The sequence below is a fragment of the Amblyomma americanum genome, chromosome 5, assembly GCF_052857255.1.
Source record: "Amblyomma americanum isolate KBUSLIRL-KWMA chromosome 5, ASM5285725v1, whole genome shotgun sequence".
Taxonomy (NCBI): domain Eukaryota; kingdom Metazoa; phylum Arthropoda; class Arachnida; order Ixodida; family Ixodidae; genus Amblyomma; species Amblyomma americanum.
This window is the reverse complement of record NC_135501.1, coordinates 64592238-64610650: the sequence shown is the minus strand read 5'-3', so window position 1 is coordinate 64610650 and position 18413 is coordinate 64592238. Positions and strand designations below refer to the sequence as shown.

Here is an 18413-nt window from a genome sequence, read left to right as displayed (position 1 = left end):
ACACACACACACACACACACACACACACACACACACACACACACACACACACACACACACACACACACACACACACACACACACACACACACACACACACACACACACACACACACACACACACACACACACACACACACACACACACACACACACACACACACACGCACGCACACACACGCACGCACGCACACATACACACACACGCACACACACATACACACACACACACGCACACACGCACACACACACACACACACACACGCACACACACATACACACGCGCGCGCGCGCGCGCGCACACACACACACACACACACACACACACACACACACACACACACACACACACACACACACACACACACACACACACACACACACACACACACACACACACACACACACACACACACACACACACACACACACACAACCGCCCCCACACGCACGCACGCACGCACCCTCTCACACCTGCAAGTCGGGATTGACATTCCGAAGCATGAAGTTCTGTTACCAACCTTGGCCGCTTTCCTGGTGTCAGTGAGCATGTATAGCTCTGTTGGAAAGTGCCCTCACCCCGAAAATGTTACTAATGTTCCAGTAGCAGTACAGAATAAAGCATAAAAATTCATACCGTCATCGTACTCAGAATTTCAGAGCGTATCACAATAGATGCGTACCCAATGTTTGTAGCTGTTACTGCGGATATGAAATGTTACCGATTACCATTCTTTCATATGCTATACCGACCATAGCCTCCAGAAATTCTCCAGGAATCATATCTGCCGTGCTCATCATTGACCTAGAAAAACCGGTGGTGTGTTCTTAGTTTCTCAGAGGGAAACTGCCCTCAAGTTCCTTGACTGGTAAAATCTCGCAACCTGATAGGTATTTCTTGCATGTGGAAACCTTCCAGACTGCAGCTGCGAGTCAGCCGACTTGATTGGCACGGCGCATGATAACACTAGGCTTTGTCGTCCTTGAGTGGCTTATCATCACATTCTGGTTTTTACCGCGACGTTCTTGAACGCACGTTTGCCCTGAGCTCTTTAGGTCTGCCATTAGGAGACAGATATGCTTCCCTTTTTCGTTCCCTCTTCAGTTTGGTTGGATTGAGGTTCCAGTTGAGGCGGTTTATTCTTATTCTAAAAGAAGAGGGTACCAGTGAAACCGTTTGCGACGAGGAAAAAAAAAGGTGTGTGTGGGGCTGGGGGGGGGGGGGGGAGGTGGTATGCTAAAATGATATTACTACTGTCACTTGCCTGTCTCTACTTTACATTTTCTGCTTCTATGAGCCGTAATAAAACGTGCACTTTTCCTGTTGCCCTACAACCAGTGCTACCGTTTTCGTTTTTGTAGGCCTTTTCAGGATAAATTCAATTTGATGCCGTTTCTGATCTGCTTGGCTGTGACGGCAGATATAGAATCAATAGGCCTCCGTTCTGTTACAAACTGTGTTGTTGCCCTGATGGTCGCACGTTCGAAGTTTTCTATTTTCAACTTTCGTAACTACACCTGTTAGAACAAGAGCGCACTGCGCTGTAATCGCTGAGAGCCTTGGTCAAAAAATCTCGGCTTTGCAGAGCTGGCTAAACCTCAGCCGCTAAGCATTGCTGCTTTAGCTTCTCGAAAGGTAATGCATGATTTAATAGGGTGATTGTTTTTTACCTACTTTGCGTACTGTTGTAAGAGAGCTGGAACTACAATATTCGGTCGGTAATAGCATGCTATGAGCGATGAAAGGGTTGCTAATGCAAAGGTAGCTGACCACAATGCTCTCTTTAAAGTACACTAGTATGTTACTAGAGTCACGTTTGAGAACTAGAGGTTTGTTTAATAACGGACGTGAAAAAGTTAGCGGCTTTCGGCCCGTAAATTTATGATTTACCTTCTATTTTTGATTTCCCGTCAGGAGATTTTCAGAGGGCATTTACTGCTTCAGCCATGAGTCTTCCGGGCAGAGAGGTAAATAAAAGTGAGGGGGTGGGGCTAGTGTAATTTGTTATTCTGGCGCTTCAAACCAGTTTTATACGATTCCTGCTCTGATTTCCGGCCGTGGTTCGTAACGAGGCAGTAGAATCGCTTTAACAGATGAAGAATCGAGAAGGGAACCAAGACGAAATTAAACTGGAATGCAAGGGTTGCATTATCGTGCTGCACTGCTATTAGTGCTCTCTATGCAATGAAGGGAGTATGTACATTCGTACCGATTGCGATAGACTGAAGGCTCGCGTCACAGAATTTCGTCGATCGGTATCGAGAGCCGCGCGACCAGTGAGCGGCTCTCGGTACTGATCGACGCAGGTCTCAGACCAACGAGCGGCGCGAGGGAGGGGGATAAGATGTGACGTGAGCGGGTAGCGCCCCAGCTCAGCTTATCAGAGGAACACGTGATCGAACCCGCCGTTACAAAAGGAGATTCGCCAAGTCCCGCTGTAGCCAGAGCGGCTTTGTCAGCCGGCAGGTTGCACCTCCAGACCAGCGACTCGTGGTAGCTGCGGGGAGACTTCCCAGTAAAGGGCTTTGAGGTAAGTGTCAGCACAAGAGAAAGCTTTATTGCTGGAGTCCAAGGAAAGCTCAGTAATATCACCGCTCCAGTGTACTTGAAGCCAGCGTAGCCACTCACTTTAGCAATTAAGATTTCGTAGTTCACAAATGTTAGTCGACCATTCTGAGCGGTTTATTCGCTAAAGACGGCTGGGTATCTATCCGCAAAAAAAAAATTCAGTGCTTGATTTTCTTCCTTCTGCTTTAATCAAGATATCTACAAACCACAAGACAAATCTCGCCTGAGCTGCTATTTTTGTCTCTGCGATGAATAGTGGTGAACGCCATGGGAGAAGTTATTTTTGTGCTGTTCAATTAGACAGGAGAAGAATTCGAGTTAAACGTTCGTAGGGTATTTTGAGGCTGAACTGTGCCGACGAGGGTCGATCATCAAGCTACATTGTGTACAACTTTGCACACGTAAAGGTGGTTAGTGGTGATAATCATTCGCATCCTTACACCTCTAGAAAGACACTTACAGAATAAAGCCAACAAACTTGGCACTTTACGAACAATTACTCCATACTTTAAAGGGAGCATGGACGGATCAGTGTTGTTCGGAAAGGGTGCACCATTGCGCGAGTGTGGTTGGTGTTCAGATGTGTCATTTTCTCGCGGCGTTATGTAGCCGCGACGACAAGCCCCTACCAGCAACAATTAGCACCAGGCCCTCTATGACAAATAAAGCCATAATATGGCAGGAGATATCGGACAACTCTAGGGCACAAAGGTTTTGAAGGTTCCAGATTTGGCAAACATGCGTCCTGCCCAGAGCGACGTAGAACAACTAGTATAGCTGGTTGGTTCACTATGGCCTCAGCCCTCTTCTTGAGCAAAGAAGGCATGCAGTCAATTAGATATTGGCAGGGCAGGTCGTTCTCCCGTCCATGCCCCTTTTCTCTCTCTCTATTATGTTCGCGCTAGCCACTTATTAGATTCAGTACCTCATGCTTGAAACTTTCAGAAGGAAGATAGCTGTACCGAAACAAATAGTTATTATTTTCTCGGCTTTCAAACGCATTCATTTGCCGTTTATTATAAAGGCCATTAAACAAGAATCATGGCGAACACCTAAAGCTTTGGTTTATTATTCCAAGCCTCAGACCATGCGGAGGGGTTCTCACCTATCAGCACAAGCAGATATAATTACACCAGATTGAAATTGAAACTGAAACGTACACTGGGAAGAAAAAATGGTGTTCGGCATTCTTATTTGGTCATACAGATTTCATATAGATTTCATAAAGTCGGCAGCTTCGGTTTCTTTTCCTGCGAAAGAATGAAGCAAGCTATCATTTCGCTTCTTTTTGGATGAACGAACGAGAAGTTATGAGCGCTTCTGATCTGCAAAACTGTTTGTGTGTGTAATGAGCAGTTTCACGGCAAAGGTCAGAGCATTGTGCGCTGTAGATTTACATGTCCAACATTTTTGGACAAAAATTTTGAATATTAGAATATTGCAAGGTACTGTTATGGAAATATTGAAGGTAATTGTTTATTGTTCCAATGCGTAGGAAAATATTTATTTTAAAGCTTTTTGACTTCTTACATAAGGCAGTTAAGAGTTGCATAGAAAAGCAATTGAGCACGTTTCTGACGATAACAAAAACGTTAATAGCAAAAAAATGCAAGCCTGTCAATGGAAGATCTACGGATATATTGAATGATATATTGAAATCATACAATATGTGAAACATATTGCGTTCATAAACTATTTCCCGCTGAAAAATGGTTTTGCAGAATTGTTCGGTATGGTAATGTTACAGAATGCGACTTACGGGGACCGCAGAAAATCTGGGAAAGACGAGCGTCTATGACATGAGCCCCGTGAGATCTCGCCTGTAGCGCTTTGTAATTTTATATCCCGGTAATGGCATGAGGGACTTTAGAAAAGATTGCGCGTGTTGTTTGCACGCTTATTATTGTCGACACGGCTTGTCATAACCAAAGATCCCTGCGTTCCTCTGCCTGCCAGTGCAACGTCATCAAGGCGCGCCTTGCATAAGAGATAGCAGTTTAAAATCGCCACTCTCGAAAACCTGCCGTCCGTGGGTCATGTTAAAATTCACGCGATTTTTATAGCTTTAATAAACAGTGGAGAATTTTTAGCATGCCTCCAGAAAAGCACCACGTAATCGCAGCATCATCGACAGGCTGTTTTTCTTATTCGAAACAGTGACAAATATTCTGCTCGCATATATCGTTTTGAAATTTGCATAAGCGTTGATTTTTACCTTGATTCTCCAAGTAAAGTTCCACTGCGCCGAGATAGTTTATAAAGAAATTGCTGGTAGTTTAGCTCTGGTTAACCCTGGTCGAAAGCGAAAAGCTGCATCTTCGTGGCTACGATTGTGGTCGAGCGACTGGCGGTCTCCATAGATAGCAATACTGACACACACACAGTGGTACGCATTTTTTATTGTTAAACATCTCGCATTCTTCGAAATGACAATAAAGGCGCTCACACAGACAGTATATATTTATTATCCCTTCGGTGATATATAGAACTGTAATATTTCTTGTTGTATGCGGAGATATGGAACCAAATCCGGTTATAAACGACCCGCAATGTGAGACAGTCATCACTTCCTTTTCTTAAAATAAACTTTCATTTTGCTTCGCTTAGAGCACGGTTCGGATGTCCACTGAGATATGTGAGACAGGCTTCATTTCCTTGTTTGTCCTCTAGCTACATTCAATGTCATACTTGCGGCCCCGCAGGCGGTTTGAAAAGCTGGCGTATTGAAGCTTTTCGCTTGAAATGTAAAGAGAAATGAACTGCAGGGCTGGTTCGAATAAAAACCCTTTCCTTGTCAGGTCGGTCCGAGACTATGAAATATAGGTGTGCATAAATTCCCATTGTGTCAAGTGAGCTGTTGACCTTTTCACTGCACTTATTGGCTTGTTAGTTTTGAAAGGTGGGCCCGCCTTTGTACTATACTTCTCCTGTAAATCGATTTGTTCTTGCTGTTCGTTTTAAATGAATACATAAATAAATGAATAACTGCATAGATACATATGGTCTAAGCGGCCTCTTAATACGGAGGGAAGTGTTCTGGTGCAGTGGTCGTTAGAGGCTGGCCCGGCGTAGTGCGAAGTTTAGGAGTTTGCGCACTGTGTCCATTGGCGTAGCCAGAAATTGCGTTGGAGGAGGGCTCATGTTGCAGCGCGGCCTCCTCCTTAGAGTATTTGTAGAGGGATCGCATACATGAACCGTAACTGCATTGCCATTGCCAATTCTGTTGCGTATTAGATGCTGCAAACAAATTCTTGAACGCTACGCACTGTCCAGAAAAGTAAGATATGTATGTTTCATTAAAAAATACATTCGTATGTCCCCAAAACTGTGGCAGAAATAAATGATATCAATGATTCCTTCTTTTTTGTCTATTTAGCAAGTAAAGAAAATCTCTCATGAATTTCAAAACTGCATCAGTTGGAAACCGCCAAAGTAGTGCATGCCCCTGATAGGAATAATCAAGCTGTGGACAAATATTTTATCGAATATTTGTCATTCAAGAACCTTGTTTACAATTTTGTACATATCCAATAGCCAGAAAAAATCTCAGTGACGCTGTCCTTCGTTCCAATGTATAGCGCGGGCGCAGCTGTCACTGGTCGAGTACTGTAAGTAATTGCGCCGAATTTATAGTCGCAACGGACAGTACATATAAAAAGCACGAGGTCTGTGTAATATACATCAGAAATGCGAAGATACAATAGAAGATCACAAATGCGAAGATACAGCTTGAGAAATGAAAAAAAGTGTCACTGGGAACAAATTCAACTGCATATATAAACAAAACATGGCAAGAAAAGATCTAAATATACATATATTCTGTAATAAATCTACATACCTAAGTTAAAGTTGCAGTATATAATATGTAAAACATGCCAAATAAACGTGTTGCGCAATCACAGATAGTAACTTTTACGCATAGGAAGACAGACTATCCTGCGAGAATAAAACTATGATCGCAGAAATCAAGATATGTATTTAGACCAGGCCGTGGTCGCGACAGCGCCATATAGATAGAATAATAGAGAAATAATGCAGAAATCAATACGAAAATGTGTAATTTAGCAGCCTGGAAAATGGCAACAACCACTCTACACAGGAAATTAAAGAAGAGCATTGGTCTGGTTAAGAAAAGAAGTAAGAGCAGGGAGCCCAAAAAGGAGATAAAGCGCAAACGAAAGCCACAGATAATGGGACAAGTAGAACTACCCAATATCCGAGATTGTATGTTGGGAAACGACGTTTGGGCCGGGCTTTCAGTGAAGAAGGTCGGTCAAGTTGGCAACTGATGCCCTGGTAATTTTCGTATTCGCATGATAACTTAGATCATGATGCTAACTGTAAAAAACGGCAAAATTTTCAGCGGTTTTAAAGACTAATGAATAGCCATACATTTTCCTGATTACGCTCTTATGCTCCTAATGGAACAGAGCCTTTTACTAGCATTAGTTTTGTTGCTTCGCTATGTAAAAGAGAAAGTTCATAAGAAGTTTATGTCCATAAATTTACAGAATTGAAATCCATGCGCTCCATAGATTCCGCGGCATCCGCGAGATGCTGCGACGAGCCTGCTCGTCATCGAAACGCCGTTGAAACTTTGTGGTAGGGTGAGGCGCCTTGCATTATGTGACTCCAGGTGCATGGGCGTTAATTCCCTCGAAATACAGCCCGAGTTCGCAATGTTCGCACTGAAATGTCTTTTCGAGCGTGAAAAAGACATTGTAGTCAAAATGCAGCATGATTTCCAGCGCCGCTGGTTGTTTTTGTCGGCAGTGCATGACAGTACGAAAAAATTTCGAGAGGGGCTGAAACCCCATAAGCCACCCTCCCTGGATACGCCCTTGACCGTGTCCCTACTTTGTTCTGCTTTCTCTCATGACTAGTTTAAATAAACGTCAAGTGTTATCACAGCGTCTGCTTCTATTGAATTCATTTTCATGTGTGGTTCAAATACACTTTAGTGTCGTGGTGCTTAATATGGCCTTGAGCTTTTCAATTGCCCTTTTAAAATTTAATGTTTATTTATTCCACTAATTGACTCATTAGCTGCTTTATCAGCTAACTGCTGAGGGGCTTATCTTTTCTACCCAAAACAGTAAGCCTCCTGCATTGCTCGAACCCAATTTTATTTTGAATTATAACCGTGTCGCATAATTCGGCTTAGCGAGCATGTTTGTACGCCTGAAACACTTTGTTAAACAGCTGCATTCTTCTCCATTCCAACAGCTCTCTGCCATCAAAGAAAAAAATGAGCATAAGCCAGGAAGAAATTGACAGGCAGGAACGGTAAGCATGGGGTGCTTTGTTAGTAGTTTTCACATGTTTGCCATCCCTATTCAATCTGTGTTTGTACAGACTTAATATAACTTGTGTTCAGAGAGACCCTGATACCTGAGACTAGATGGGTTCGATGCACTGAGCTGCAAGGCATCATAATAACATATGGTAAACAGAACGTTTTGAAATTGACAGGCAGGAACGGTAAGCATGTGGTGCTTTCTTAGTAGTTTTAACATGTTTGCCATCCCTGTTCAATCTGTGTTTGTACAGGCTTAATTTAATTTGTGTTCAGAGAGACCCTGGTACCTGAGACTGAATGAGTCCGATGCACACAGCTGTAAGGAATCATAATAACATATGATAGACAGAACGTTTTGCTCAGGTCATGACTGTAGTCCCTAACTGATCACGTGGAAACTTTTGAAATTGAAAGCAGCTGTCACTCCGAATATCGGTCCTCTTTTATGCGTCCATGTTGTGGACAGGTACTGAGGACAGCAGCGTGCTGTCGCCTTGTTGTCTCGTTGCCTTTGGGCTACGTGCGCACTACACTAAGGCAATAGCTTCATTGTTAGCCGCCGGAAGGAGCCGACTCTTGTTGTTGTTGTTGTTGCCTTAGTGACATGGCACATACCCACGACGGGGGACTGGGCAGGGTTCAATGAGGAGAGCGAAAAGAAGAGGATAAACTGGTGCCAAGCTAACGGTGGTAATATATGAGAATAATTAAAGAGGAAAGAAAAAAACTAAATAACGAGAGAGAACACCGGAGATTTGAATACATGAAAATTCCTAAATGTTCTTTTAAAAACGTAAATTTTGGATACAGTTAGCAAGAGAATCTGCCGGTAGCTGTTATGTAATTGTGAAGGTATTTGCAAACTTGATGCAATGCAAGCCTCTAGCGCTCGTACCGCAGCAGAGCAGAAGCGGGACCGACAAAGTGAGTCCCAATTTTGTAATGAGAATTTCTAGGTGCGTCGTTCTCTGCTGTGCCAACCTGCGGCAAGAGAGTAGGAAAGCTCCAATGTTTCATTTTATCCACAAGCCGCGCAAATGTTTGTGGGACTGAAGCCGCATCTACAGAAGTTAAGATTTGAACGGGGGTGCCTGCACCGCATGAGTGTGATCGCTACCTCACAGTGCCGGGATTTGCATGCACCAGCCTTGCATGGGTACATGAGATGTTAGTAGTCAACCGCAGAGGGCAAAAGATCGCGGCGCGAATCGGTTATGAAATGGTAACGTTGAAAACGAGACAGTCCGAAAAGAATAAGATTAAAGACGCCACAGGCGCATTGAGAGCTGATTTTGCCAAAAAGTCTGCTGCATCGTTTTTTAAAATACCGCAGTGACCTGGAATCCAAACAAAGCACACCTCGTTCAGCCATTAAGGAATAAAAAACTTTAGTGAGCCGCTCAAAAGGCGTTCCTTGTAGACACCAGCGCCAACAAAACAGTGAGACACTTTGAGAGGAATGTCACATGTGAAACATTTGTGGGAATTTTCAAAGCAGCCAGCCCAAGAGCCATATACCGGCCGGCCCCAGAAGCATCGGTAGCAATCACAGTGTAGTGCACGAAATGGTCAAGGTGATCAGAGAGGAAGCCAGTTATTGCCATGGCAAGCAGATGCTTCGCAATTGGTTGGAACATTTAATTAAAAGCAATATCCACAGGAAACGTGACGTAACGAACTCTACATACAAAACTGAGATCCACACCAGTGTTCGATAAAAGGTTCTGTGTAAAAACAACTTCAAGGAGGCGGCCAATAATTACCTTGGCCAATAATTAGGAAAAGATCTGGGTGGGAGACGAAAACAGGTGTAGCGACACAAGGAGCAGACTCAAATGATCACAGAGAAGTTTTGACAGTTAAAAAGGTGGAAACGGGTGTTAAGGTCGGGAATATGAGCCTCCAGGTACAGAACTGCGGTGGAATTTGATTGAGGGATACCTAGGTAGAGGCGCAGTGCGCACCTTCTAACGGGAGCAACGGATCAAGCTTATATTTAGGGGAGCCAGGAAAGAGTATGCAGCCAATAGTTACGACTCTTGTGTAGGCTAAAGTCAAAATCTTCTTCTTTCACCTCCTGAAGTGTGGGCTTCAGACGGCTGCTAATAATAGAACTTTCAGCTTCGTTTAATGCACACGTGGTCGAAAAAATTTTGTCCCCAACAGTACGTGCAATCACGTTTCCACCAAATTTCTCCCACTCTCCTCTTCTCCTTCTGTTCACTTCAGATTTGTAACCGTCTAATCTGGCCAACCGCTAAACTGCTTGAACGAGTTTCTCTCGCCTAGCAGAAAGGGCAGAGATAACTAGTATACTCTGTTCCAGGGTCTTTTAATACTTCTATCAGACACTTTGCAGCGATAGCACGAAAGCAAACAAGTTTGGTACCAATGCGGGTATCCTAGTTTCGGCGGCTCATTGCAAGCTTTCATTGAAAGCTAGCTCGTGGATGAAGGAACAGGGAACAACACCTAGGTTGATTTCATCAGCAGTCGGGAAGTACGTACGCGTTACGAGTAGTGGGTAGATTGACGTCAAATGCATTATTTGATATTAATACAGACTGCAGCTTGCGCTTCTCGACGTAGTGGGAGGCCTTTGTAAGCCAGTACATGAGCTCGCCAACTCAAAATGATGACGAAGTGGCCTAGTCCCCGCATCTTTGTCCCAGGATTCAATAGTTACCGCGATTTTTCAGTAAAACACTCCGCGCCGCAACGAAATAATGCGTGTGCCTTAAGTGGTACCCGAGGGCATCGGACCATTGTTTCCAGCAGCATACTATCTAGACCGGAAAAGGAATGGTGAAATGAGATGACACACGCAATCATGAATTAACAACTTAGAAACTGCGCATTGTAGAATGATTACTGTATTTGTTGATTAGTTCGTACTAGACTCTTCGCGACTTTTGGAACTGAGCACCGTTTTTTGTTGCTGTTTTTTCATAGCGAGCTGAGAAGCCAGCTTGAGTCGGCCCTCAGGAAGCATGGATATTACTCCCCGGAGGAGATTGACGAAGTGATGAAAACGTTCAAGTATTTCGGACTGAAAGCTATTGATCAGTTGAAGCACATAAGCAAAGAGCAGCTGATCGAAAAGGGTATACCGACAGTAACGGCGACAATACTCAAGGAGGAATTTTCTGGTGCAGATGGTAAGTAAAAGAATGAAGACAATAATTTGTGATGCACCCTTAGGCGAAAAGTTAATTTGGTAAAAAATAGCAAAAGTAATGTGGGTTGCATGCCTCATGAAAAGCCTGAATCCGATGGTTGGCATGACACCTTCGGTGAATTACCCAACGGGAGCCGGCAAGTATTGAGCCTCGAATATCTCTGTGTGTTTATTTCTTTAAAAACGATAATGGCTTGTGAGACTTTGGCATTTAACGTTTTATTTGTCGATGCCGTATGGAACTATATAGGCACAATCGCTGACGAAACTACATGTACTGATCCCCAGAAAAGACATTGATCCGACAGAACGCAATCGTTTAAAACCCACGAAGTAAAAAAAAAAATTATCGTGCGGAAAGGCCACATGATGGATAAACATGTTGATGCATTCAATAGAGTGAATTAGAGTAGAACAACGCGTTCAGTCATTTCGTTCAACGAGGTGACTGTTCAGAGTACAGAGCATTCTAGCACAGGAGGTATACGCTGCGCAAGTTCAGCCTCTTTTGGTTGCCCTTTCTTGACGTGTGCGGTTTCCGGAATTTTGATGTGCGTGTAGACTAAGGAGAGATGGTGGCATGAAGCCGTATGACGAGACAGCTGGTTTCAACGCGGTCAAGTACGGCACAAGGAGGGCCAGGAAGGTTCCTGATATCTCATACAACCACAACATAAAGAAGCTTCGGGGATGGCCGAGTAGCCTTAAGGCATCGGTAAACGAAGCTCCTCTGTTGCGCCGCCATTGGCACGAATCCCACTTGCGCTCAGAGTATGCCGGTTAATTTTATTGCTCCCTTTCCAAAAATAGCGTTGTTGCGTGCGTGCGTGCGTGCGTGTGTGTGTGTGTGTGTCCGCCAATGTTCGCCTTTACCACCCATCTTTTGCAGATGTAGGCGGGGAAGATTGCTGTGAGTACTCCACATATGCCGTCGCCCGGGCGTTCTACGAAACAAACAACGCCAACAAGCATAAACCTATAATCTCAGACCACAGCGAGAGGCAGATATGAGCCGCCCGACAGAGAATTCAAGATCCTGCAGTACGAGGACAGCGTAACGAATCTGCACGCTAGAGATTGAAATCTATTTTATTTTATAAGCGGAAAAATTTCAGCGCGTCGGCATAAAACAAAATCATTTCATCGCAGCTATATTTCATTGCAGAAGCATTTTTCTGGGCGTAATAATTATCGCATGCCAGCGAGCGCATGCATTTATGCATTGCCTCTTCGTGTAATCGCCTCTACCGCTCTCACAAGCCCCCCTTTCAGTTGCTGATTTCCATCGTGTGCAACAAGCAATATCAGGGTTCTGAAAAATAGAACTGCACCAATTTATACAAATCTTCTTTTGTAATAATAGTAGTAATAGCTGGGGTCTAACCTGTCCAAGCGACACGGGGCGCATGGTGGACGCTGTAGTGCAGGACTTGAGATTAACGAAGACCAGGGGTGACTTTCCAACGTGCGCCAACATAGCAGAGCACATTCGCGTTTTGTGCTTTGCTACAGAGTACAGATAGGGCCTGAGGTCAACGGGGTATTGTCATTACCACGAATATCGTGATGCTGAGCGAAGGAAAACACACGGAAACTTCTGAAGAGGGATGGAGAAGGCATGGTCGAGATGGGCAACCGACTGGGAAACATCTCGGAAGACTAAAACGCGAAGCCTGATCAGGCGCCGCACGCGTTGTTGCTCCGGGAGGTGAACCTCAGACGTGTTTGGAAAACTTTTCCTGTTGGCATTAGCAAAATCGAGATCAGACCAATTCCTTGAAATGGATACAAATTGCGTTGAAGTCTTCGAGTTCATGGTAGAGGAAGATTGCGCATGGGCTTCGTCTTTCGCAAAATAGAGGCCATGGTAGTGTAATTTAGTGCGGCAGAAAGCGTCACGTTTCGTGGCTCACGCGGTCAGTGTAGAGGTGGATATATTGAAAACTAAACATTTTGAGAGATTTGCCGGTGTGATTGGGTTTGAATACTTATAATGCACTCTGCACATTCCTTCCTTGCGCCGAATGGGACGCAAGCTACATCAGCGAAACCAAGAATCTCAAGGAAAAAAATCGGCAACATAAAAACGACCCCCGAAACTTCTCAAGAGAGCGCAGCGCAGTCGTGTAGCTGAACATGCCGAGGACTCAAGCCATACAATCAACTCCGAATAAACCCGCATCCTCGGAAGCGAAACAAATTACCGCAAAAGGCTCCTTCTCGAATCCTGGCACATCTAAACCACCCGAACAACATCAACCGCACAAAAGGAAACCTGCTCCCAGTATATGCACATGGACTTCGCTCCGCGACTCAACGAAAAACGTCGCCATTGACCGCCTCCCCACAGTGCAACAACGTGACTCACAGCCTTAAACCTCCCGCTGCCCCACGCCTTTCGCCTCACAGCTTTCGTTCCTTTGATTCCCCCCCCCCCCTTCCTCCCCTGCATACTTAAAGACGCTAGCTACTGCCTCCAGTCACCCCTGATGAAGGAGCCGAGCCAGCTTCGAAACGTTGGTTTTCAAATTAAAAGTTCCTAGTTGGAGATGTGGAGACTTTATTATAACGGGTGGATATAGCTTGAATTTCGACTGAGGCTGCTATCTGCGCGTAACTAGTTGCGTAGGACAGTTGATAGGGTTTTCTTTATTTGCAGAAGAAAACTGACACCCACGTGATATAGAGCAGACAAGGGTAGAAAGATGAGTGACTCGCTATAACATATGTATACTAGGACGGAACGCACAGGGAAATGCGTGTGCGCGTTTTAATTTGTGCTGCTTAATAATTCATTATCATTTCAAGGCTATGTGCAAGCAGAAATGTCGACGGTGGTCTGTCAATGGCCACTGGAAAGCAGGTTGCCAGAACCAAGTGCGCTGGTTGCTACCTGCCCATCGTGGCAGGCAGCAGTATGCCACCTCGGGCACAATGACATTTCGTGTGTTAATGTTGGGTATAATGAAGCTTGATATTGCACCACTGATATAACGAACTTTCGTGATATAATGAACCTAGGATATGACGAACTTATATATTCCACCTCGAAACAGTGAACCTAAGTGTACCACATCAGATCTACCTAAGGTAAGGATGTTAACCTCGGATATAACGAACATTTGGCTTCTACGCATTCAAACGATCCACTGAGGATCGACTAAGATGTTTTTTGTTGGAAAATTAGTGCCGTGGAAAATTTTTAACCTAAAGATATGTGACTGTAAAGGTGAGGAAAAACGGCAATGACCGTCTACGTCAGTCGATACGGACGAGCGTGGAGCTGGTGAACACTCTCATGGACAAGGAATCACACGTCAACTTCCACCACTACATTCAAGGTTGTGATCTCGAAGCAAAAACTGTGGCCCCCGTTTGGAAGTGGATATCGTTGCAGGCGAGACTCAGGAATCCGTCGAAAGAAATGTATTGACGTTGACTTTTATTTGTATGTTTACGATTTTATGGGTTTTGTTTACGAATTTCTTTGTGTTTGTTTACAACTTGAAATTTGTTTATGCAAAGGGCCATTCATGGCGGCACCTGTGATGCATTTGTTTGACCATGTTTTAACTTATAAAATGCACCTTCTCTGTGAAACTATAGCCTCTTTATGACTACAACATGACAATCTGTTGATTCAGGGGAATTTCTCCGCAGCGTCTTATTAGCCTCAATTACCGTGTCAACTCTTAGCTTGCATAGCGTCTCACCTGGTCTTATTCGTTACAGCTGGAAATAAGAAGTACACCGGAGATGCGAAGACCTTCTGGACAAAGTAAGATCCCTTGAACTTCCTACTACGGCGGTTTGTTCATCTATCTTTTAAGTTTATTATTAATTACTTTATCGGGAACCTGCTTGTCTGTCAACATGTTACTATCGAATTTGTTCAGCTTATGCGAGCAATTCGGTCATGTGACACCCTCTTTGAAAAGAGAAGTTGTAGATTATTTAAGGCACTTTTACTGCAAGATAGTAACTCCAGATCAATGTGGCTTTGCTCTCGACGCAACCAGAGGCGCTAAAATTACGTAGAAACAATACATAGCGGACAGCCTCTTCGATCTCGATACGAACAAGCTTGGTTTTCTGGGCGCGGGCTGTAGATAAGCTGAGATATTGAGATTTATGATGTTATTTGTTTTTTTTCGTTCAATTTCTCCCTCTTTATTTGATGGGCAATATGTAAGCAAGCGTGAACAAAAAATTAACAATCGTTTCCTCATGCAAGCAAAACCGAGGGCTATGCACCGAAAATTTACCTCAGCAAAAGCGGGAGCGTTGCTTGTTTTCGAATTTGCACATCTATATACGAATAAAAATAATCTTGGCCCGTTAGCGACTAGTGAATAGTTTCATTTACAATGGTTTAGTGCACGAAAAAAATTCCACAGCCTCCATTTTGGCTCAGCCTTATTCCGGCAGTTTGTTGCCGCTCCGAGCCCTGGGAAAGGGCTCGGAGCAGTACTGCAATAGCGGCTGTGTTCCACGACTTGCTGGTGCCGCCGCTCCCTCACTAACAGCAAGTGTGCCTTGCCGTAGCTTGGGCACCTGCAATGGCTATCAGTGCGCGCAAACTGCTGCGAATCGCACTTTCCGCTCACGGGAGGGGGCTGAATGAACCATTTTCTTAGTGCTCCTATGTACGCATATATGCTCTCTCGTGAAGGAAAGTCGTGGGACGGATTTTACCGCGTCGCTCGTAACACTGTCAGCTCAGCGGCGAACACATGACCCCGCTGGCGTCAAATGATTCGATTCATTTAGGCTCACAGTGCAAGCCGATTGGAGCCAGATGCTCCCATCTTGAGCCATGTCAGCGTTTTAATCTGACTTAGGCTGTATTGTGTGGACAACACCTGGAATAAGAGGGGTGCCTTCAAACTGCCACTCAATCAATCTCGGCTCAGCCCACTTCACAGCTGCAGAGCTGCTTCTTCGCATGCGCACATCTGTCTCAGTATCATGACTTGAGCCCCCGCTAGAAGCCGATTTCCCGCAGGGCTTGGAAAATAATGGCGGACCTTCGCACACCTACTCACCCTGCGGGACAGGAACACTGCGCCCTCTTCAACCGTCAGAAGATGCGTGATTTGAGTTTCTTGATAATGCTATGTGATGTTCTAGTTTTACAATAGACAATTTGTACGCATCTTGGGCTGTTTTAAAGTGAAATTCAGTAGATAATATACTTGAAATTATTCATCCAGTGGCTCTGCGCATACGTGGGTGCGTGAACGCCTTCTGTGCAGGTGAAAAAAAAAGTCTTGAGTTTTGAATGGAAATGCGCATGCATTAAAAATTAAAGCGCGCCAATTTTGAGGGCCACACGTGTATGAAAAATTCGAATTCCCGTTAAAAAGTTATAAGCAAGGTATAATTTATTACATCGATACAAGCATTAGCCGGGAGCTTGCTGTTCGGTTTGGTTATTTATTGCTTATGCCTGCCCGTTATCATTCATCTGTTTGGGCCGAAGTCATGGCCGCAATATGACATTAATTGTTTAAAAAAATGGTAGTGGTGTAAGAGGTAAAGTTCGTCTTAAGAATTAAAGAACCCGAACTAAACAAACGACAACTACAGTATCCAAACTTAGTTTGTGGTGCTGAATAAGTTGGTAAATGAGGCTCAGATACTGTTGTTTTCATATCGCTTCTTTGTTCCAGTTGTTTTTTTTTGCGCCGTTTTCAGAATAATTAAGAAATACGAACCATAGAGGGCAAACCAAAGTGTTATCTGCAAGATAGGCAAGGCAAAAATACTGCACCGTACTCCTTCCAACTCTTGTAACTCTTTCAACCACCACTTGTATTTAATTTGGAAGGACAATTAGACTAAAAGAAAGAGAAGAAAATAGCGCACGTTTCCTTCAAAATGCATCGGACATGTTCCGAAGAAAAAATTATTACATCCAAACTAATCAAAAAGAAATGTTTGTTAGAAATCACACGATGGGATGGGGGATGTTTCTTAACCATGTCTTCGAATCCAGTTTGAATGTTGTGACCACTGTGTTTTTTTGTGTTTTTTTTTGCGATTAGGCATTCAAAACGTTCACTCATGCTCTTGCTTGGGAAGATAAATCGGTCGCACGGAATTTTCTGCGCAGTTTTTTATGCACGTCTATGTTCCTATCCATTTCTAACTTCTTCCTTTAAAGAATCAAGCATCTAAACTTTCCAGGATGCATACTGATCGCTTGCACGAAGGCGCAGTGGTCCGTAGTTTGAAAGCGTATTCTCTCCCGTTGGTTTAGCTACTGTCTGCCATAGGCTTAGACGAGATCGCGTCAACCAGCAGCACACGCGCCACCTACGCTCTCAGCCCTCTAAGCTCGCACCCGGGCGCTGCACAAAAGAAGGGCATTACTCTGATGCCCCTCCGTGACGCACAGTTGCAGACGTGGCTGCGTGCGCTTGCCAGCATCGTGGTGGCGGTTTCGACGTCATGCGGGCACTAACTGTTAGCGCTGTAACGGCTACGGAAATTGCGTTTTTTTTTATTAGTATTACTCACGGTCAGCTGCGAGCTTTTAAAGTAAGATAAATGAGGCGCCTAATTATAATAGGTAAAAACTTCTTCATAAAACATAACTCAAAAGGTATGCTAGTTCACCATTATAGCGGTGTCTTATTAGTGAAACATTACTGTTTTGATCTGGAATATGTGAACACATTTTGGACCTGAAAGATTGCACTTTTCGTGACTGCTGATATGGCAGCGGTGGGTTTAATTTGAAAGTAACTAATTTTGCTTTTCTTTCCTTTTTTCAGAATGAAAAACTTCGGGAAGGAATGTCTCGCGACTTCGGTTGCGGACTTCACCCAGAAACTTCTGCAGGAGTTTGTAAAGGAAATTGTGCCGGTCGTGTTTAAAGTTAAGGTGAAATCATTGGCTTAAGGGAAGTTGAATGCGAATTAAACCAAATGTGTAAACCTCAGGTATCCATGTTTTCTTTATAGTAGCCTTACGAACGTATTACCACGTGGAAGGGCTAAATTAAGTAGCACGAACTTGGACATTCAACTGGGAAATTGAAATGAGAGCGAAAGTAAATTTTCGAAAAAGATGTTTTTGTGTGAACTGTTAAAGCTGATTGTTGAGTAGTATCAGCCTACCAATTATCAGTGATGACCGACATGAATAAAAAAGTGTTCAGAAATGAATTTTCCCTCTTTTAAAACCGCTTCGAGGGCATGATGCATCATGAACACTTTATCACAACACTGAAATTGAGGCGCACTGTCTCACGGTACTAGCCTCAAGCCTATCCTTGCTTGAGCCTGTATTGCAAAGCAGCGCCTAAGCTTGCCAGCCATTAAAATCTTGTAACTGGGCTGCCATGCTGGAAAATAGCCAAT

General features: G+C 44.1%; 1 protein-coding gene across 2 annotated transcripts; it reads left to right on the top strand.

Moving 5' to 3' along the window:
- Positions 1–2446: 2446 nt before the first annotated feature.
- Positions 2447–17992, top strand: LOC144132488 (uncharacterized). Of its 2 annotated transcripts, XM_077664936.1 has the most exons (5): positions 2447–2531; positions 7796–7855; positions 10821–11026; positions 14779–14824; positions 17826–17992. In XM_077664936.1, exons 2-5 carry the CDS (start codon positions 7818–7820, stop codon positions 17950–17952), a joined length of 417 nt encoding a protein of 138 aa, XP_077521062.1. In that variant the 5' UTR covers positions 2447–2531; positions 7796–7817; the 3' UTR covers positions 17953–17992. The 2 variants fall into 2 exon arrangements, with proteins under 2 accessions (XP_077521062.1, XP_077521064.1); XM_077664938.1 differs by lacking the exons at positions 14779–14824; positions 17826–17992 and adding an exon at positions 11936–14772.
- Positions 17993–18413: the final 421 nt, after the last annotated feature.